Raw genomic sequence first — 23016 nt, 5'->3', positions numbered from 1 at the left:
ACAGTAAAATCTGCAAAAGCCGGAACTTGTGGAAGGTGGAAACCTGTCAGAGACGGAAACTCAAATATTTTCTACTAATAGAGAGCGACAGAAAAGTGGTAAGACCGTACTCTGTCAAAGGCAGAAAACTTGTGAGACCTGGAAACACAAGGCAGTCTTGTCGAGTTCTGGCTCTCACAAGTTTCACTGTGTATGGGTAAGTCTGTCAACTTCTGTAGGCCAGCCTGAGGATGAACTGTTTGTAGGTGGTGGCGCAAAGAACAGTATGGGCTGCTTTTAAAGTGAGGCTACTGAGTTCTGCATATGGTTCTAACATTAAATGTCAGAACCAGGCCTAGGTAGGCAGCACTGGAGTCGCCTCCCTAATGTCCACTCTGCATCAGCGCCAAAAGGGAGCTGTGCAGAGGCTAACCACAGATTAACGTGGCTTAACATGGCTTAATGTGGCTCGTCCACAGGCTAGGGAGTCATCCCTCTCTATGCAGTCTCAAGCTGGCCTGGGACAGATAATTATACAAGGGGGATAGCTTCCCAAAGGGTCAGGTTTCACGGGTCTAAACAATTCCAAGTGGCGGCAGAACAGCCACTGGTGCACGGGCCTGAGAACACTCAGCAGAGATGGTGAAGTCTGTGCTGCGTCCCTGCAGAGGCCACCCTCAAAGATGCACAACAAGGCCCAAAAGGGGATGAATAGTACAAAGTGGTGACTATGCTGCATGGGGAAGGAATGTATCCCAGATAAGGTATAGATCTGAGGTGACTAGGCTGCCACCTCTGCGCATTTCTAAACTTTGCAAGAAGGTATTAATATCACAATGCCACTCTCTGAGGAAGAGCCAGTATTACATAGTGGCTTTTCTTCCTGAATATGGTAAAAGTTCAGACTTGCTTTTAATGCTTCTTTCCATATAAAGGGACATCCAACAGTAAAATGTGTGTAGCCACTCTCCACCTCCTCACTCAGTGATTCTCCTGACTGGTGAGTCTGAGTAAAGAGCTGGGGATGCAGTGTAGCTCTGCTCTTCCATGACTGCTCTTGGAGCAAACTGCTCATGGGAAGTGCAACCTGCTGTGCTACGCCAGTGCTCTAGTGTTCACAGGGCAGGTTCTTCTCCAGGGAGGGAAGCCTGTTCTGGACCAACATTGCCTGGGACCCGAAGGGGGAGTTCAGGGTGAGGAAGCATATTTGCCAATGAATCAAAAGCCACATTCTTTCCATATAAGCTTTATAAAGTAATCTTTCAGTCTCCCATATGTTTCAATCTTTAAAAAATTTTTTTCAATTGATTCATTTCTCTGATAGAGGGTGGGGTTGCTATTTATTCGGCCTTCTAAAGAACATAACATCTACCTCATATGGCTATTGTTGGGTTACAGTATCCTTCATAGCTTATTTCACATAGCATGAATTAAGCTAAGAGAGATATTTTATCCCAACAAGAACCATGTGAGGTAGACGTTACGAGATGAGAAATAAGCTGTCAAAGAATGGTACTATTATTACTCTCTAAGAACGACTGCTTTGGCAAGTAAGGGCCTCCTGGACCCCAAAGTGCAGTGTTCTCTTGGGTGACCACAATGACCCTAAACTCACTACAGTATTCATCTCAAGACAAAAATAAGGTTGGAAGTTTGGCAGCTGAAATGTTCATCAGTACATATTCATCACGTATGATCGGAAGTGAAAACAGGTTCTCTCCCTCAGCTCTTTACCTCCTGATCTGCTCTTCGGCCACGGAGAGCGCAGTCTCAGCAGCCACTCTTTGGTCTCGCTCTTCTTCCAGCAGCTTCCTTAACTCGCTCACCTCCTGTTTAGTGTTGCACAGCTGCTGCTGGGCTTCAGAAAAGCTTCGGATAAAAGGCAAACACATAGCATCACTAAATGCAGGATGCAGCTGCTGAGAGGTGGGATTCCAAGTCTTCAGGAGGTCTTCACAAGGTTATAAAGCAGGAAAATTTATCGAAGCAGGTCTGAACACAAAGGATATTTTCAAGGCATAGCCATACGGAGATTAAATAAAGCTGTAGAAAGTGTCTTACGAGATTTTGGGGATTGACCGAGTATGTTTATTTTAATATTGCAGTGGTGTGTTGGTGTTGGAGTTTTTGTTTTATAAGCTTTTCACACACAATTAATGTGTTAGTAACGTACTACTTAATCCTCACATTAGTTCTGTGAGACCAAGGAGACAATAAGACATATTAAATCCACACAGTGGACTCTAGTTCCACCTAGATTCCTGCCCACATTTCTGTATATGCAGAGCATGCCCAGGGTGAGAGTCCTTGCCCCTACCTCAGCTGTGGCTCCCTCAGTTCCTCAGGAGAACTCTTCCTGTGAGCTCCATTCTTTTCCTGGGGAGCTCCTGGAGCAACATCTAGATTGAGTGGCCCCTAGAAGAATAAGCTCAGTGAATCAGTGATGAAAGCTTATAAGGAATGTACATGGGCAAAATGAAAACTCACTTAACACTGACGAGAATGAAAAATCTTGAGGAGGAATAGCCCCATTAAAGTTTTCCTCAAGCTCAGATTTAGAAGGTGAGAATCCTCTTTGCATGTAGATTAATTCTCTACATAAAACTCTTGCCTTGATGAGATTTTATTCCAGATTCTCATCCTTGAATCTCTCCTCTTAGAAGTTTAAAGGCTCACCATGAAGTCTGCTGCCTTCTAGTGTAGGCTCAGGAATTTCCAGAAGCCACTCTGGCCCTTCCCTTGCTCAACATTCCCTCCTAAACCCCTCCTCTTCCTTCCTTACAAGTCTAATTTATCTCCATACTAAACCTCAGTCTCCTCCAACTTCAAGTGCACGCCTATTCAAGTCTATCAATAGCTCTGCCGTCCTTGATTTCTCAGGTCCATACCTTCCTACATATTTATTTCTTGAAGCAAAATCAAACACTGTCTAGTTTCAGAGTCCTAAACGCCTGTCACCACTGTTTTCCACTCACTGTGTGATTTCTCTCCCACCAACTCACTGATATTTTTCTTCTAATCCTTTCACTCTGTGATGTTTTTGATTCCCAGCTCAGTTACTGCTCTCTTGCTCTCTCCCACTTTCTTCCCTCACATCGAATCGTCAGCCTGAACCTTCTTCAATGGTGTTCTTTATGCGTTATCACTTGTGCTCAATTTCATTACACTTTTCCCAGCCTCTCATCTTCTTACCGCCTGCAGCAATTGAACCTGCTTCTCCAAAACTGCACAGTGATTATACAGGTCACTGTAGTGCTGCTGGCTCTCACGAAGACTCTGACTAGTATCGCAGAGCTGAACTGAAAGGGTATTTTTCTCTTCGAGCAGCTGAGAGAACTGAAACAGAGAGGAGAGGATAAGCACCATCCTACAGAACTGCTTCACACCAAGCGCGAAGAGCTTAGGCTAACCGTCCTGAGTTTTCGGGATCGAATGTTTTTTAGAAAGGATCTTTATCTCAATAGTAGCAACAACAGCACTGTGGTTCCTTGAAAATAAGGAAACTCAGAAGTTTTTCAGCTGAGAAAGGAAAATAATTCTAGAGGAGTAGCAGGAAACTTTTTTACATGGTGTCCAGTACATTGACTGAAAAACCAGGAAGCAAGCGATCTAACAGGATAGCCTATCCCAGATATATAAGAGGAGGAAGAGAGTAACTTGGCTCCAAGTTTAAGTTATTAACAAGTGACTATAATCACCAGAGCTCAAACAATAACATTACTGGGCAGATTCCTCAATGCCATAGAGTTACAAGTTACCGAGAGAGTAGAATAAACCAAAATTTGAATACATGGTTGGAGAGAGAAACAGACTAAATGCTAACAGGCCTACGTACACGTAAGAAACTATATTGGAAGCACAGGCTCTCAGGTGGAAAACACATGTACAGTCACTGAAAGCAGGATTCTCCTCTGCTGCATGAATGACGTGTAGTCAGTCAGTCTTTCCTTGAACATGGTCAGTGTCAGGGAGCTCACTACCTGAAAAAGTAGCCCGAGCCATTTTTACCATGTCAAAACCAGAGGATTATCTTTTATATTGAAAAAAAATCTACCCATTGTAGCTTCCACTCATTGATGTGACTTCAGTCCTCTGGAACTATAATTCTAATTCCTCTATCACAGGCTGTCAAGTTTTTAAATTTAGTTATGATTAACACCCAGATACATTAACAACAACAGAGTTGTCTCTCCAAAGATGACATACATTGTATGAGAAAACACTGGTGTACCTGGCTGCATATTTGGCCTTTTCCTTGAGTACTTTTTCTTATGAGTACTCTGGGGTGAACATTTGTGTATAAAAGTTGAGTCAAATGATGTTTTAGAGAAGACAAATAGTGTTCTAGAGATACTCTGGGAAAGGACATTTGATGTGTTCAGAAAATTAGAACATGAAAACCCACATGGTAAAACTATTTGCACAACCAGAATGAAAAGCACAAAAAAACCACCTTACATCTGAAGAGCAATTTTTAGTTTATAAAGCATTTCCACAAGTATCGCCTTATTTGAAAGGCAGGAAAAGGACTTCTGTCCCTGTCTACAAATGAAAAATAAACAAACAAACAAAAAAAAAAGGGAGAGATAAATGAGGAGCAGTGACGTGCCTGACGCCATGTGGCTAACAGATGCAGCACTGAGCACAGTTCTTGATCCCAAGGCTATAGCTCTATCTACTACCTGACCATATCCTATTCCGGGAAGTTAAGCAAGTTGTGGGGTTTTCTGGGGGGTGGGGAGTGTTTAGTAAAGGGCCTTGAGAAACAAAACTAATTTGCAGACAGAGGTAGCTGGGCATAATGACAACTCCTGGGTTCTGAGATGAGGAATAACATGATTCCCTCCTAACACAGGAAGGAAGTTAATTCTCCTGGTCATGATGAATAGCCTAAGCCATACAAAACCAAACCAAACCAAACCAAATATCCCTTAGTGCTGAAAAAAAATCCTAAAAGTTTTTCCTTAGCATATCCTACAAGAGAAAGGGCAGACTTGTAAAACGCACTGCAAGCAGAAACACCTTTAACTAGAGAAGTCTAATTGCTTATAATAAGCCAGTCACCTTTTGTAATGTTTGCATTATTTTGTCTAAGATAAACACAAGTCCCTCTAGCTTGGGGATTGGCAAACTACGATAGGGGCCTACTGCTTGTTTTTGTAACTAAGGCTTTACTGGAACGCAGCCACGCCCATTCGTTTATATATTGTCTGACTGCTTTTGTGCTACAACTACAGAGTTGAATAGTTGCGACAGAGACCAAAAGGCCAGCAAGCCATAAATATTTGCCATCTGGGCCTTTAAGAAACAGTTTGCTGATCCTCATTCTAATAAGCTATTGTATTTCATTGTATATGCACTTGAAAAATAGGAATGGCATGATGGTGGTCCAGTGGTAGAATTCTCGCCTTCTCTGTGGGAGTCCTGAGTTCAACTCCTGGTCAATGCACCTCATGCACAGCCATCACCGGTCTGTCAGTGGAGGTTTGTGTGTTGCCATGACACAGAACTTCCGGACTAAGACTGACTAGGAAGAAAGGCCTGGAAATCTACTTCAAAAAATTAGCCAATGAAAACCCTATGGATCCAACTCGAAGAATATAACCAGTGTCACTGAGCTGTACATGTAGAAACTGTTGAATTGGTATATGTTTTTCTGTGTATATTCTCAACAACAATAAAATTAAAGAATAATAATAATAACCCTATGAACCACAACGGTCTGATCCTACCATGGGGACAGCACAGGACTGGGCAGTATTTCCTTCTGTTGTGCACATGGTTGCCATTAGTTGGGGTGTCAACTCAGTGGCAGCTAACAACATAAACGAAATAGAAGGAAACAATCTAACTGTATTATACCTAATAATTACTCCTCTTGGGTTTTTAAGTTTCTAGCATATTCCTTGCATTACACACTAATATCCAACCACGCTGGTAGAAATTCTATATAAAGTCTGAGCATCTGAGGAAAGAATCAGGGCAGTGGCTTGGGGAGGAGTCATTGTATGCTGACAACCTATCTACTGTGATCTCATTCTAGGGCCCAAGAAGCAATTCTCCTAGCTGGCACTCAGTTAGTGTGAGGTTCTAAGTTCACTGGGTTGTGAGCTTCATGAGGGGCCATGTGTATCCTGTACGGCAGGACTCATAGAGGGCAAATAACAGTTATTTGTTCAATGAATGAGTGAATGAGGCTAGGGATGGAGACACTTTTCTTACAGTTGATATCTAAAGGAAGAATTGTTTCTCACCCAGAATGACAAGTGACCTAAACCAGTGTTTCTCAAACTTTTAGTATGTGATATGTGAATTATATCTCAATAAAGCTATTAAAAACACACACAACCCAGAACCCAGTACATAAATATAAATAACTGAAAACTAAATTTTCTCAAAACAAGACATATACTTTATTACATGTTGTTGTTGTTGGTAGGTGCCATCGAGTCAGTTCCGACTCCTAGCGACCCTACGTACAACAGAACAAAACACTGCCCGGTCCTGCGCCATCCTCATAATCGTTGTTATGCTTAAGCCCATTGTTGCAGCCCCTATGTCAATCCATCTCATTGCGGGTCTTCCTCTTTTTTGCTGGCCCTCTACTTTACCAACCGTGATGTCCCTCTCCAGGGACTGATCCCTCCTGACAACATGCCCAAAGTATGTGAGAGTAGTCCTGCCATTCTTGCTTCTAAGGGACATTCTGGATGTACTTCTTCCAGACGGGTTTTATTTTATTACATATGCTCTGATATTTTCAATATCTTATTGTGTTTTGTAAAAAACACTGGTTGCACTCTTTGTACTAGCCCCAAACTGAAAAAAAACAAACATCCTTCAACAGTAGAATAGAGAAATTATGGTAAATCCCAAAATGCAATATTATATAGCATGAGAATGGAAAAATTAAAACTATAAGCAATGGGGATGAATCTGACTAAATGAAGCAACACAAAAGAGAAGACATGATTCCATTTATATGTGCTCAAAGCGGGTGGTAGAGTATAGAAGAGGACACAGGAACATCTAGGGTTGTGGAAATGTTCTGGTTCTTAACTAGTGCTGGTTACACAGGTGTCTTCACTTGGAGAAAATACACCATGCTATCCTTATGATTTGTGTACCTTTCCTGTATGTTACGTCAATAAAACATTTATATTAAGACTTCTTTATCTACTAATAGTCCAGAATTGCAGTTTAAAACACAGTCCCAGAAAGGCAAATGCCCAGAGTGATTCACCATCTAAAGTTCAGGAGAATGAAGGTAACAGGGCTGTGATGTCACTTAGTTTACAGAAAAAAGGTGGGCTACAGGAGCCATCAAGGGTAGAATTTTCTGGAAATGGCCAACTAGCTGGGAGGGGAACTGGCTGGGCATTGCTCTGGAACCCCTCTGAAAATTCCTGGACAAATTCCCCAACAAAGGGTCTGGAATTTTACCAATTAGCAATTCATTTGGATCAACAAACCTTAAAAAATACAAATTTCTCTGCCAACGTTATTAATGCTATCAGTCTCTGACATTTTAGTGTCAGCTGAATTTAATAACATTTAATAAGAAATTTCTACATATGTCAGGAACTGTGCTTTTCCACATGCATTACCAAATCTACCTCAGGCTGACCTCCTCCTAATAATAATCTTAGGCAAGTTATTTAATACCTCTGGGTCTTAATATCTCTATGAAAACAATCTACTGATCTTTATCATTTTTGGATGAACTCATGAGAAACTTGTATACACATGCGACATTTTACAAGTAATTTCTGGACATTCACAGCTCTCTCAAAGCCAATCTTTGAACTCCAGTCTGACTGATTTCTTAAGTCCCTTTTACTTCTAACGTGAACTACCTAGCTGGTTCCATTAAAAAGGGCAGAAGTAGGAGAGACACAACTGCCGAATACTCTGAATAGTGAGAGGGCAATAGGAGGATACTGATTCAGTAGAGTGTCGGTGAAGAAGGAGGAGAAGCCAAAGAATGAAAGAAAAGTGAAGACAGAGATGTGAAAAGGCATCCAAGAATAATTTTCTTTAATCTTGATGTCAAAGTGGCTCTTCCTTTAGAAATAGCTGCCATCTACTCCAGCATGCTTTCCTAGAGTGTCTGGAGAGGCAAGGCTGGGGTTTGGAAAAAAGAAAACTGGCTTCCTTAGATCCACTCAATGAGGAAGCCTACAAATGGAGCGAAATGAAGAACAGATGTCTCAACTCTACCCATTACCTAACCAGACCTGAAAAGCTTCCCTCTTCCTTCCTAAGACTCTTACCTGTTGCACGCAGGTGGGAAATATAGAGGGGCTTGTTGGGAGACTCAGGGAAGTTTTCTTGACCCAAGCAATGGGCAGCAATGCTGGGAAGGATGGCTTTCCAAAGGAGTTGGCTTCTTACTCTTATACTCCAGACTTCTCCAAATCATTCCCAAAGGCTCTCAAAGGGCAAGGAAAGGGAATGACCCTATGTTTAGCATTTTGGGGAGAACAACTCAAGTTCTGAAAAAGATAAATAATCTATACCTTAAGGTATGCTACAGCTGGTGTCTAGCTGAAATCAGCTTCTACTCATCTTTTTGTCTCCAGTCATAAATAAGAAATTGAGTTCTAGTCTAGCAGGGACACTTACCTTGCTGTTCAGTTGCTGAATTCTTAATTCCTTTTGGTGAATTTCCTTTAAACTGTCATTGAGCTGGGTCTTGAGAAGTTCTGTCTCATAAACCAGGTTTTGTGACCCATCTAGGGAAGTTGGTGTCTCTGGGGATGCCTGCCAGGATACAAGCACTGGTGAAACTCCCTCTAATATTTATCACGCTTAATTTCTCCCCTGGACAAACCCTGTCGCCCCCACAGAAGTTAATTAGATGACTTGTCTAATAGTGGCAGGTGGGCACCTGCAGGGGCTGGTGTTTCCTGGATAGTAGGGACCTGTGAGAAGCAATCAGCATTGAAATTACTTACCTGTCTTTGGTATTGCACTTTGAGGTTCTGAGTCTGGGAGGAAGAAGCCCTCAGTTCCCTCATAAGGTTCTGCAGATGATTGAGCTGCTGATCCTTATCTGAGAGAGCCATAAGGTACTGCTCCTTCATCCTCCTCTCATGTACTTCCCAAGAACTCTTCTCCATCCTACAAAAAACATAAAAGAATCTCAGGAAAAAATACACTTGTGAGGCCAAGGTGAAAAATTCCATATGCAAAGCACTATTATGGGCAGAAGAGTTGTAGTAAAGAAAGTATGTAATCAGAGTGAAACTTATAAACAGAATTGTGCAGTAAGACGATGGAGCAAAAGAAAAAAAAAAATTTAACTGGCAGGACTGAGTACAGACAGTACTTCATGAAAAGCTGGCATTTGGCTGAACCCAGTAGGGCATCCATAAGGGGAGAAGCAGTCCAGGTTCAGGGAACAAACTGAGCAAAAGGCTCAGTTTGTATGAATGTATATGATGAGTTTTAGAATGGTTGTAGACAGCCAGTGAGCGGATATGGTGGGAAATGAGGGTGGAGAGGAATAAGGTCAGATCATAAGGGGCATTAAACGCTTCCTCTGTAAGCAATGGGGAATGACTGTCAATTTTTCAGAAGGGCAGTGTCTCGATATGTATAAACACCAAGCCTGTGGGAATGAAGCTCTAGAGTCTGAAGGATCTAGGCTTGAATGCTGGCTATTATCATACAGTAGGTGTGAGATCCTGAGTAAAAGTTAGTTAATTAAGCTCTTTGAGCCTCAACAGTAAAATGAGAATAAACAATCTACTCATTAGGATTATTGTGAAAATTAAATGAATACTATATGTCACACAAACATAGAGCCTGGCACTTAGTAAACACTCAATTAGCTGTTGTTATTTCTATTTACTTATTCTTTGAATCTAGTCAAGAGGAAGGCTTCTCTTTGACGCCAGTTAACTTCCTTTTGAACTAGCAGAAACTGCCTCTGCCATTGTTCTTCAGGCCTACTTCTCCTTACACCACATTCTGAAACAATCAGGGCTGAAATCAAATGTCTGCAGCATTTTTTCACTTACAGTAGCACCAATGTCTCTATTTTTCCAGAAAGTACGAAGTTTGTTTGACTCACCTCTGACCTTTTTGTCTTTCTCTCTAGAAATAAGGCAGGATATCCCTTCTTTTCTAACTGACACACACCCATTAGGAAATCATCCTGTTGTGCTCAGACGTGGCTTGGATTACAGTCACAGGTACTGTTACTTCGATTTTTTTTTCAAACATGCAGAATTAACTCTTAGAAACTAAAACAGGTTTTTATTACAAGGCTACAATGTGCAAAAGGCACAGGGATGTTTCTAAAACACTTTCTTTGAACTATTTGTCTCTGAAAAGCGAGCGAGAACAAGAAAGAGTGGGTGCAAGGGAGTGCATGAGAAAGATCATAACCTTTCATAAAAAAATTCAAGCTGCTATTTTGGGGGAAGAATACACAAGTGGTTATGGTACGGAAGGAGCCCCTCAATGGAGAATGGGGGCTAAAGAACAAACCCAATTACTTAATGGAAGTCAGCCAGAGGGAAGGTTATACCTCATTTATTCCCTCAAGCAAGAGAGCACAGGAGGTAACCACAAGTGGAAGAGAAAGCTTATGATATAAATCCAGGCTCTACTGATAAGATAATCACAAGGTCGATAGAATCTTGAATGAGATGTTCCAGCTTCTTCATGTTTGAAGAGCTCATTTCTCCCATGTATTTCAAGAGCAAACGGCAGGGAGTCTTAAAGACAGTCAGATAAAGAAGTTGGTCCTAAAATCAGTGAAGTAAATCTATGTCTTTCCTTTTCTAAAAGTGAAGTAAAATGTTCCCCTTTCCTTCTTGTAATTTACTCACATCCACTTGGTATATAATTTTACTTATCTTCAAAGCTGCTACAGTGTAGAAGGTAAAGAAAGAAAGGCCAAGAGAAAGGTGGAAAGAGAGAAAATGAGGGGAGAAAAAATCAATAGACAAGAAATCATTTTTTTCTCCTCTTTCTTTTTCTCTTTCCTGAGGGTCAGCCTTATCTATAAGGAAATTAGCCTTTCAGGTTGCCCTTTGAGGAAAATTTACAGAGGAACAAGTGGCAGCAGGAAATAAGGCTTTGCAGCTTTGCAGCTCTTCTTAGGTTTATACTAACTAGTAGTGGAACACTTAATATTTTCAAAATTCAAGGTAGTCTGAAGACAATATGGGAGACATCAAGGTGATGCTCCGATGTGGTCCCAGTCACCTTTGGAGGGCCCTAAATTCAATGGTCAGCACTAATGTGATTTGCTAGGACATGCTGAGTGGCTAATCTCCTGATGATGAAATGAATTCTAGCAGAATAAAACTGAAGTAACTATCTCCCTGATTAAAAAAAAAAAAAATGATGAGGTTGAAATGGAATGATTAATTTTTCCTCTTGAGCTTCAGTTCCTGAAAGAAGTAGAAGAGATTTCTATCCCCTGAGAGTAAAACTCAGTATTTTTAATCTCTGCAATCTTCACCATTTGGTCAAAAAAAAAAAAGTGCTCTTGTGTTATTTGGGGAAGCTGTCAACTCCTTGCAATGAGCTTGATGTATTTTGACTTTTAAGCAAGTTCATAAGATATTAAATATAAAATTTTTTGGATGTAAATTTTACTCTATAAACTTTAAATTACTAGATTCTAAAAGGCAGTCTGTTTTATAAACTTTGCTTAAGGTGTATTCTGAAATATCATGTTAAAAAAGGGCATAACACCACCCGCCTGTCAGTTTTTCGTACTGTGGTGGCTTGTATGATGCTGTGATGCTGAAAGCTATGCCACTGGTATTTCCAACACCAGCAGGGTCAACCATGATTTCAGCAGACCTTCCAGACTAAGAAAGACTAGGAATAAAGGCCTGGTGATCTACTTCTGAAAACTGGCCAAAGAAAATCTTACGGATCACAACAGAATACTGTCCCACCCACTTGCTTTGGACACATTATCAGGAGGGATCAACAGCTGCAGGAGGACATAATGTTTGGAGAAGTGCAGGGAGGGTGAGGGAGGTCCTTGGTGAGATGGACTGGCACAAGAGCCACAACAATGGACTAGAACACATCAGCTACTGTGAGGAGGACACAGGAGCAGGCAACATTTCATTCTGTTGTACATAAGGTTGCAGTGAGTCAAGAGTAGACTTGACGCCCATATGTCTGTCCACCCATCCGTCCATCCGTCCGTCCGTCCGTCCATCCATCCATCCATCCATCCATCGTGCATACCCATCTAGGATCTGTAAAGGAATAAACTTCCTGTGTCTGAACATTGAGAACTCTCTTATGCTTATTTATACTATATTAGTATTTGTCATCTCAGCAGCCCTTTGTAAACCGGATAGGAATCCAGACTTCACCTCATAGTCTCCGTATTCTTTGTCTTTTGTTGTCCTCTGGCATTTGAAGAGTTGAAGAGACAAAGCAGGTGCTACTTGATCAGCAGCACCTTCCATCACGGAGATTCTCCTTTCAGTACCAAACCTTAAAAGCTTTAGATTGATTCTATGAGGGTAGCACGCACCATCTTAAGTCAAACAGTAATAAAATCCCAACAATGAGGTTGTAACAAGAGGGCCTGTTTTTTTATATATTGTTAAGGGTTTATTCTTTTTCTCTTTGGAAAAAAATTTATTAGAAACACACACACACAAACCAGAATTACAGTTCCTATCTCAATTTTTTTCCTGTCATGACAGTACCATATAGCACTGTTATTGATCTGTTTCTTAAAAAAGAAAAAGGTTGGGACTTCAGGTTCCAGACAAGATAGAGTACACGTATTTCTCCTTATTGCTCCCACTAAGAATAGATAAAAACCATGGGCATTATACATAAAACAAACATAAGACTCAGAAAGGTACAGAGAAGAAGGCAGATAAGCTAGGGGCCCTGGCAATCAAGGAATGACATGGTGATGAGTTCCTGGTTTTTCTTTCTGTCTCCTACATACCCCACACATACTCAAATGAGTGCATGTAAAATTGGTGAAATCTGAATAAGGTCTGTGGAATGCACCAATATCAATTTCCTGGTTTTGCTACTGTAGTGTAGTTATATAAGATGTTACCATTGGAGGAAACTGCGTGAAGAGTTCACAGAATCTCTGTATAATTTTTGCAACTTCCTGTGAATCTATTTCAAAATAAAAAGCAAAAAAAGAAAAGAAGAAAAGGGTCAAGAGGGCTTATCATACCTGAGCTGATGCAGCTCATGTTGCCAGGAGAGGTGTTCCTGCCTGAGCTCTTCTTGCATGATCTGGAATGTTTTTGTTTTATCTTGATACTCCTGAAGTTGGGCCTTCAGTGGACGTAACTCAGGGATCTCTTGGTTAATCTGTAAGTACTGCTGCTGCAGATTCTTCAATTCCTTCAGCTTTAACCAAAGGGAAAGCAAAAGGGTGATTTATCACATCTCATCTCATTCACCCAGCTATCAGTCATTAGTAGCTCCCTGCTAAGTCAGTCAGACAGCACAACAGACTACCAGCTTCCAACAGTCCACTGACATATCACTACAGCATGAATCTCTAAAATGGTGAAACACATGCAACCTGACTGGTGAAAATCACCCCACAGAGCTGCCCATGGGCCTGATCATTCCTGTTTTACCCTGCCTTCCGAGGTCCTACACTGACTTTAGATCTACAACTCTAACATGGGCTAGACTTAAGAGACCTACAGCTTCTTTGTGGGTGGTAACTCCCTAGAACCAGAAGTGTGAAGATGGACTGGCCTTCTATTTAGCCATGTGCCCTGGTTAGGCTTCCAAACTTCCTTCTGTGGATATGAACTTTAACTCCTGTTTAGCTGATGCTGATTCTAAAGAAAGCAGTGACACCCAGTGGTTAACGGCGTTTAGGCTCCGGAGTCAGACATTCTGCCACTTCTTGGTTGTATGACTCTATGCATGTTCCTATACCATCTGTTTTAATTTCCTTCATTCATAAAATGAAGAAAACTTACAGTACCTCCCTCCTAGGAGTATAAGAATTAAGAGAAAGTTAATGCACTTCACACATAGTAAGCTTTCAATAAAGTTAGTGATGATGATGATGACAGACTTGTCTTTAATTTGCAAAACTGCCTATCTACACTCCAGGTATATCCTCAAACTCTTTACTCCAATACTTATTAAAAGCTTAGCAGTAAGAAATAATGGCAAGATATCTGGACAAATAGGGGGCCCTGAACACACACCTCTTTCGCCCACTCCAGAAACACCACTAAAGCTACAATAAAGCATTATGTTTTAAGCATAAAACACAATAGGAAGAACAGAGAGTCAGCAACAACAAAATTTTAGAAGCTGAAAAGCAGATGGATAAGTGGTAACTGACTTAACAGATCTGAGAAAGCTGAATCGTAAGCTGGCAGTGAGGAAAGTCAAGAACCAATTGGACTTACTCTGTAGAATCTTCAAAAGGCTCAGGAATTAACAGCACCAGGAACCTCTGGAAAAGATGGTGATGGGGGTGGGAGGAAGTGGTAGCTGAAATGAGGAGCATTAGATGAAAGCTGCTTAAGAAACAGTTGTATCCCTAGCTCCTCTCCTCCGCTCCACACTTAATTGTCATCCCAAAGACAACTAGAGCTTTACTCTCCAGAGAAGGTAAAAGAGAGGTGTCTCTGGAATATGGAACACCAGGTGCAGATGAAGGTAAGGGATGTACCAAAACAAGGGTGATGAGTGAATGTATGTTTTCTGAATGCTGAAGGCTTTCCCCTACTCATATTACAGAATTCTGGAACACAGGCCTTTACCCTCCAGGCAGGAAATGAGATGTCTTCTCTAGAAAATCTGACCAGTTCGGATAAACTAAACATACCAACATGGTGACTACCCATAAAGCTCAGCAAGATCATACTGCAATGATACTCACGGTTGGCAAGCCCTGTCCACAAGCTTTTCAGACTCTACCTTATACATGAACAGAAAACCAAAGATTAACCCTCACCGGAAGAATAACTAATATCAAAGACAGAGATAAAAACAAACTAGAAAAAAAGTAATTTGAAAAATTCAGAGACTAGCAAGGGGAAGAAAATACTAGAAGATTTAAGAGAGAATATTAGAAATTAGAAATATTATAGCAAAAATAAAACATTATAAAAAAAATGCATTATAAGAAAACTCCAAAAAACAAAACTACCACCACTACCCTTGTTCAGATAAGTGACAAAAATATATCCTTGAGATAAGGAAAAAAAGAAGTCCTTAGAAATTAAAAGTGTGATGGCAAATATGAACATTTCAATGCAGGAATCAAAAGATGAAGATGAGAAAATCTCCCCCAAGTATAGCAAAAAGAACAAAAAAGGTAAGAAAGCTAGAGAATCAATTCAGAAAGTTCTATGTTTAAATAATATTTTCAGAAAAAAGACAACAGAGGAAAAGGATAAGGAAAAAAATACAAAAAAAAATAATGATAATTCAGAAGAATTTCCCAAAATTGTCAAATATGACTTCTTAGATTCAAAGGACTAGTCAGCATGATGAATAAAAACAGATCGACACCAAATCACATTATCGTGAAATTTCAGCACATACAGGACAAAATGATTCTATATATTGTGAAAGGAGGGAGGGGAAGGAAGGGAGGGAGAGAAGAAGAAAGAAACAGAAAGCATATTAAGAATCAGGACTCGGAATAGCTTCAGACTTCTGAATCACAATGTAAGCTAAAAGGCAAGAAACCAATGTCTGCACAACTTTGAGGAGAAATTATTTTCAACCTAGAATTCTATACCCAGATACTATGTATCTTTTTTTTGGAAGCTACTGAATGATTTATTCCATTAAAACAGTGGCACAAAACCAAAAAAGAGAAGACACAGAATAAAAGAAACAGGAGGTCCAATATAGGAGAGAGATGAAGGGAAACCCTCGGATGGTGGTGAAGGGCAATATTCTAGGATGAAAACTATGTCCTAGGAGTACAGGGCAATTGGTTCAGGTAGGAGCAGTTCATGAGGATTTTCTTCATGAAGATGAAACTGATAAAACATCTGATGTGCAACTTCTGGAGAGAAGGCTGGACAACCGACAGCAAATCTATGGTTAAATTACACTTATAAGTACTAAGAAAACTAAGTAACAACAATATAAAAACTCAGTTATTAACTCTAGGTAAACAGAAAGATGTTGAGTAAAAGAAAAGTAACCCGTCTCAGCTCTAATAGCATTTCCTAGTTGTAAAAATGTAAACACTGAAAACTGATTTAATCAAAATTAAAATTAAATTACATAAGGAAAATTCGGGGGGGTGGGGGAGGGAGCAGTTTTTGTGTTGAAAATGTGCATGTATACTGTGGATGAAGAGGGAGTAAAGAGAGCTAAACTTTCATGTTAGCATAATGGAAAGTTAATAGTTAATGCAAAGAATAAAATGTCAAAATGAAATATAAGCACGATATTTAGATGTCGAGGAAATACCAAAAGAATAAGCTGAAAAAGTTGAAAGCAATTGTCTCAGAAGAAGGAGAAGCGGGGTTGGGAGCACTAGTGCTTGTTTTTCTCACAAAACCTTGTAGAACTGAATGATTCTTAAAATATGTCTATATCTTTTTTAAACAAAAACTAAATTGAAAACATTATTTTGTTTTAGAACAAAAATATATTTTTTATGCAGCCTACCTACTCCTCTAGATACTCCAAATGTTACTCCTGAAATAGACCAAATCATCAGAGAGCTGTTTGTCTGGGACCGCATTTTAACTCTTGTTAGAGGTAACGTTTAGTGAATTGTGTGTAGTTCTTATGCTATGTGCTTACATCAAGGTACAACTAAATAAAAACTCTATAAAACACATTATTATATTTACTGTAGAGAAGAATGTTGTTTCACAACAACATATCATCTTTACGGGAACCCACAGAAGAAATTTCTTGCAAAACTTAATACTTAAAGAATAACTACTCTTGTCTTGAGCAGGTGGTTTCTTTTTCTTTCTACCTTTTTTCCTAAATTCTTACACATGGTTTTGATTCCCTCTTTTTGATGACTGCCAGAAAGCTGACAAATTAGTAGCCCATCTTTCTAACAAAGAGTACAGGATATTGTGACATCTCCGTGGAACACTAACCTTACTCCTGGTTTAGTCTTTTTTGCTCCTTTTTTCTTCCTTCCCAGTTCCCTTTATTATATTTTATCTTGATAAACTGCTCCTATCTTTATATGCTACGAGTCATTTTCCAAATGAAGTGAGTATAGATAAATACAGTCACTCCCTAGAGATTTGTTCTCCATCCTTTAGGTAGAGATTGTCTAAGTGGTCCATTTGACTACGGGAAAGTCCTAAGGAAGTTTGGATAGATGTGGAAACTCCAGAATGTTTGCAGAGTAGTTTGATATGCCCTAGTAGAATCCCTTGTACTAACTTCCCATCATCTGGACCCTCAGAACTTTATTCGGGAAACTCCCCCTTGCTTAAAAAAGTAGAGAAGGAAACCAAAGTAATCCAAGTGGCTTTCAGACCTAAATCATCTCTGTGGTAGTCCTGAGGGCAAAGGAGTGTAGAGCAGGCAGAGGTGATAAACTTCTGGCCTGTGCTAAATGTTTAACCTGACAGAGATTTAAATAAGTTATCTCCCATGCTTACCACCACATGCAACCAGTGATCAATAGACTAAAAACTTCAATGTCCATGAGACAGACTGAAAACAAGATATTTGGAAAAGGAGAGTTGATGGATAGTCAATACATTCAGAAGTAAGCAGAAGAGCATCAACAGAGTGCAACAGATCCTGTGTCACAAAATTAGACTGTCAGGCCTTCATAGTAATTTATAATCCTTCTTAGAGTTTATGACTCTTTCATGGCAGATGTGAAAGTTTCAGTCCTTGGAACTTCCCATACCTCTTCTACCTGACAATTTACACAATGGAGAAAACACTGGTGCTTTCACTAACAACTACAAATACAGAGAATGACTAACAATTATTATCTACTGTCATGGATTGAACTGTGTCACCCCAAAATATGTGTCAACTTGGTTAGGCCATGATTCCCAGTATTGTGTGGCTGTCCTCCATTTTGTGATTGATATAATTTTCCTATGTGTTGTAAATCCTAATCTCTGCCTGTGGTTAATGAGGCAAGATTAGATTATGTTAAAGAGGATTAGGGTAGGATGTAACACCCTTGCTCAGGTCACATCCCTGATCTGACGTAAGTTTCCCTGGGGTGTGGCCTGCACCACCTTTTATCTTACAAGAGATAAAAGGAAAGGGAAGTGAGCAGAGTTGGGGACCTCATACCACCAAGAAAGCAGCACCGGGAGCAGAGCACGTCCTTTGGACCCGGGGTTCCTGCATTGAGAAGCTCCTAGTCCAGGGGAAGATTGGTAATAGGGACCTTCCTCCAGAGCCGACAGAGAGAAAGCCTTCCCCTGGAACTGATGCCCTGCATTTGGACTTCTAGCCTACTAGACTGTGAGAAAATAAATTTCTCTTTGTTAAAGCCATCCACGTGTGGTATTTCTGTTACAGCAGTACTAGATGACTAAGATATCTACCATATGACTAGTTAACTCTATGCTAAATTCCATGGGAAATCAAAAAATGTAAGACACAGCATTTACTTATCAGGACTTTGCAATCTAATTGGGAAAATAAGAACTAGTGTATACACAGACACACACACGCACACATACACACAAGCAATAAGAAAATGAGTATAAGGGAAGTATAAAGAGAAGGCAATAGATAATCAAGCAATAAGAAATATAACCAGAGGATATGTACTCTGGGGTAACCTTTAAAGAGTGGGAAATATTCACCAAGATGGAAAACAATTGAGAGGACATTTTGGCAGAGAGGATGGCAATACGCATCAGCAGGAAGTACCAGATAGGTTTATTACATAGTGAATAGATCAGCTTGGCTGGAATGAAGGGTATAAATTGGGGAGTAGTAAAAGGGAAGACAGGGAAGAAAGGAGAATGGTAAGGACAAACTGTAGGGTGTGAAATGCCAGACTAAGAGGTTTGAATCCTAAGCCTATTCTAGAGCTACAACTTTTAAAGGTGTTTGAGTAGTAAAATAATAAGAAAATAGAGTTTCAGAAAGATTTATTGGGCAATGGTGTATAGAATGTTTTGGCGAGGTGGCAAACCGGGAGGAGCATTATTACAATAGTTTAAGGGTAAGGTGTTAAGAGTTTATCCTAGAATATTGAGGATGGAAAAGAAAAAGACTTGAGGCACATTGTGAATAAAGAAATGATAGACATTGATGATTAAATGGAGTAAAATCATAGACAATTATGAGTCTACAGGAACAGAAGAATATTACTGAGTTATGGAAACAGGGAAATAAAAAAAGAAAAGCCAGCTTGGCTTGTAAATATTTAGCAGACAAAAATGTGGAACTAGCATTGAGAGATACAAAGCTTAGTTTACAACAGATAAGAATAATAAAGCAATTCACTGAATATAACATAGTTAATTCATAATCTATTCTAACACCTCCCACATAGTAAAAGATTTGACTTAAAGAGGTGAATCAACACCAAGATAGCATAAGTTACAGTTTTGAAGCACATGCTGTCCTGATGGCGAGAACCTTTTGATTTGTGATCTGAAAGGACTGATAAAAAGCCAAGCACCTAGAACAAAGTGAGCTAAAAATCTATTATTTTAAAAACATAACAAATATGCATACATCTGTAGATGCCAAAATCATAGCTGAAAAAGGGGGCTTTGCTCAGATTGTAAAAATGTCCATAAATAGTGTAATATGAACGAACACATCACCTACAAAGAAAAAGTTGCATGAGACTCTATAGTTAGAGGAAGTGATCTTTTCACTGGGGCTCAACTTAACTAAAATTTTCAGATTCTAGGCATGGATCCCATATTACAAAATATGGGAATCTGACCTTTTGAAGCTCAATTTATTTCACACTTGGCCTGTTTTCTTATAAGTACACGGCCTTGGCAGAGTTCTAGACTGTCATGAAAGGGAAGACAGAAAAGTAGCAGAGTAGGATGTCCTGACAATCTAGCTTGTAGTCCTCGTTTTTGCCTCTGAATCTTGATGACCTGGAAGTTTTCTGAAAAAGACCTGGATTCAACTCCTGGATGCTACTAAAAGCAGCAAAATTTCCACATTACAGACCCTCCTTATTGTCTTCACCCATTGAAAAAAGCTGGGTATTAAAGGGAAATGGGCAAATGGTTCAGCCTACAAATAAAACTTTACTAAATAGTCATTTAAACTTAAATAAACCCTTTGTACATTTTTTTTTCATAAATTAAGGTTGAGTTAGTATGAGACAAGCTGAATCCTCTCTACTCCTAATTTTACCAGACGATCTACTGCTAAACCATCATCGTAAGAAAGCACTGAGTGAATCCTATACTTTTTTTCAATTAAATATGACAAATTCTGGAAACAACTACACATTTGTGTGTGTGTGTGTATTATATATAAATAAAATATAAAACACTTCTCCATCATTAGTCTTTTTATAACCAGTGGAGAGTTTAGTGCAGAGGAAATTTATGATTTTGTAAAATGGTAATGGTAGATCTAAAACAATTTAAATGTTTCTTTGTTTTCCTGAGACCAGACAGAACCCGTGAGATGTATAATCCTGCCCCTGACTGCCCAAATAATATCCCAGAGTTTGTTTATCCTTTTCTATAGAAATGAAGATCAATTTACAGAAAGGTTCAAAATCCCTCAAATACAGATCTGAGAGAGAGGAAGACACTCACTAGTCGGTCTCTGTCATTTTGGAGTGATGACATGGCTTTTTTTAAACTCTGTACTTCAGCAGGGCTGGTTGCAGGCTGGGCTGCAGACCGCTGCTTCCCTTCCTCGGACTTGCGGAACCTCGCCAGCTCATTCAACAGGTGATCTCTCTCATTCTGCAGACTGGCCATAGCCTTGGAAAAAGACTGCACTTGGTTGTAAGAATCTTCTAGTTGTGAGGACAAGTGAAGCAACTGTTCGTCTTTGGATAGAAGCTGTTGGTTAAGTTTCTCAAGATGAGACAAGCTGTTATCCTCAGTGGAGCTCTTGGGAGAGGCGGCTTTAGACACAAGAACCTCTCTCTCTCTGCTTAGGAGGCCCTGTTTTTCTCTCAGCTGTGCCACCTCCTTCAGACTGGCATCATATTTCCTTTTCAGTTCATCAAGCTCCTCATTGGCATGATCTCTACTATTCTGCAGGGAACTCATAGACTTTCCAAACGACTGAATTTGTGCTGTGAGATCTTTATTTTCTTTGGTGACCGTGAGTAATTTCTGTTCCATCTCCATCAGATCTCTTGCTAGCTCTGCCACCCTCTCTTCTGCTGTTTCAGTCTCATTTCGCATTATCCCAGCATCATGATGAAGATGCTTTAATTCTTTCTTCAGTTTATCTTCAATTTCACCTACTTTCTTGGCAGCTTCCTTCTGAACATGAACCAATTCCTCTTCCAGTTCTTTAATTCTTTTCTGAGAGGAAGAAAGGGTAGTACTTAACTTTTGTACCTCTTCTTCCTTTACTTTTAATTGAGCCTGAAATACTCCTAAAGTACCTTCTTCTTGTAAGTCTGTTACCTGTCCCTTTAGTTGGGATATAGATATTTTTAAGCTCTCAATCTCTTTAGATAAGCCTTGTTTCTCCTCCTGTAGGGTATTAGAGGACCTCTGCAAATTCTCCTTTGCTTCCTCAGACTCCTTCAGCTTTTCTTCTAATTTAGCATATTCACTTTTCAGCTCCTTATTCTGCTGAAGTTGAGCTTCAAGGAGTTGCTTTTGCTGACAGTCCTTTATTGATATTACTTGGTTCAGGTCTTCTCTATATTGGATCAGTTCTGCATCTAGCTTGGCATTCTCAGAATTGAGATCATCCATATGACTTCTTAAGCATCTAATTTCTTCCTTAAGCTTATTATTCTCAGCAGCAGCATCCTGGATGAGTTGATCTTTTTCTAAGATAACAGAAAGATGTCGTTCTTCCAGCTGTTGATAGTCGCCTACTATGCGGTCCCGGTCATCCTGGAGAGAAGACATGGATTTAACGAAGGAGTCCAACTGAGCCTTCTGCTGAGTGCTTTCCTTTTTGATGGTGTTCAGTGTTTCCATAAGCTGACTGGTTTTGTCAACAGCTTTTTTGTTCTCCTCTTCCTTCTGGGACAGCTGGTTTTCCAGTTCTTTAATTTCTTTATCATGTTGTTGATGCAGTTCTGAAATAGCTACTTGGACTGCCTCTTCCTTGGCAGAAAGCAGGCTTATGATCTTCTGCTCTTTCATGTTTATTTCTTCATGCAGTCTACTGGTCAGTTCTCTGGAGGCCTGAAGATCAGCCTCTAGCTGTTCATAACTGAACTTACAATTCTGGATATCAGCTTCTTGCTGCTTGACAATCCCTTCCAAATTTTCTTTGTTTTCCTTACATTTTTCTAAAGAGTTATTTAAATCAGTCGAGTGGTCTCGGAGAATCTTAAGTTCTGATTCCAACTTAGCTAGTTCATTCTGAGAATTGTGGTATAGGTATCGAGTCTCTTCTAGCTGGGTCAAAAGTTCTTTGTTTTCCCCCTGTAGAGTATCACAGACCTTCTGTTGAAGCTGGACCTCTGTCTGGGCCTTGGACTCCCAGGTCTGCTTGTCATGTTCAAGCCTGAAAAAACAAAGAGTATTAATTACAGACTTAATGGGAAAACTACTTGATGTCTAAAGAACAAATACTACACAACTGATCTACAAGGGAACCAATACTTTAAATACTTCCTTGTCACTCAGTTATTCATAATTGAAGGTGTTCATCTTTTTATTGAAGAGATATTCATTCTCTGTATTACAGACTTGTCTTTTGAATTTTCTGTATTAAAGGCATACTGGACCTAAGGATTCATATATTTAAATCATACACTCCAAATTACATTTCTTATTTTGGTGACATGGTATTTTACACTCTAAAAAGTAATACTTTCTCTTATTTTGCTTGGCCCTTTAAGGAATAATGTTGGTTCGAGAGACAGTGAGGAAACCTATAAATTAGAACTATTAGAAGAAGTGGAGGCATGCAAAGGGTGGAGGACACTTT

General features: G+C 39.8%; 1 protein-coding gene across 7 annotated transcripts in view; it reads right to left on the bottom strand.

The window, feature by feature from the left end:
- GOLGB1 (golgin B1) overlaps positions 1 to 23016 on the bottom strand; it is a 72202-nt gene that overhangs the window by 2285 nt on the left and 46901 nt on the right. For 5 of the 7 annotated variants that reach the window (XM_023728828.1, XM_023728826.1, XM_023728827.1 and 2 more), the window contains 7 exons: positions 20697 to 22590; positions 13172 to 13350; positions 8937 to 9102; positions 8605 to 8742; positions 3172 to 3315; positions 2297 to 2394; positions 1714 to 1848 (listed from right to left, as the gene is read on the bottom strand). In XM_023728828.1, coding sequence (XP_023584596.1) covers positions 1714 to 1848; positions 2297 to 2394; positions 3172 to 3315; positions 8605 to 8742; positions 8937 to 9102; positions 13172 to 13350; positions 20697 to 22590 — 2754 coding nt within the window. Of the gene's footprint in view, positions 1 to 1713; positions 1849 to 2296; positions 2395 to 3171; positions 3316 to 8604; positions 8743 to 8936; positions 9103 to 13171; positions 13351 to 20696; positions 22591 to 23016 lie in introns of those variants that run through there. The other 2 variants (XM_023728830.1, XM_023728832.1) reach the window with 2 other exon arrangements.

Source organism: Trichechus manatus, unplaced genomic scaffold (genome assembly GCF_000243295.1).
Source record: "Trichechus manatus latirostris isolate Lorelei unplaced genomic scaffold, TriManLat1.0 scaffold00026, whole genome shotgun sequence".
NCBI lineage: Eukaryota > Metazoa > Chordata > Mammalia > Sirenia > Trichechidae > Trichechus > Trichechus manatus.
Note: the sequence above shows the minus strand (reverse complement) of the source record. Positions and strands in the feature narration are given on the sequence as shown.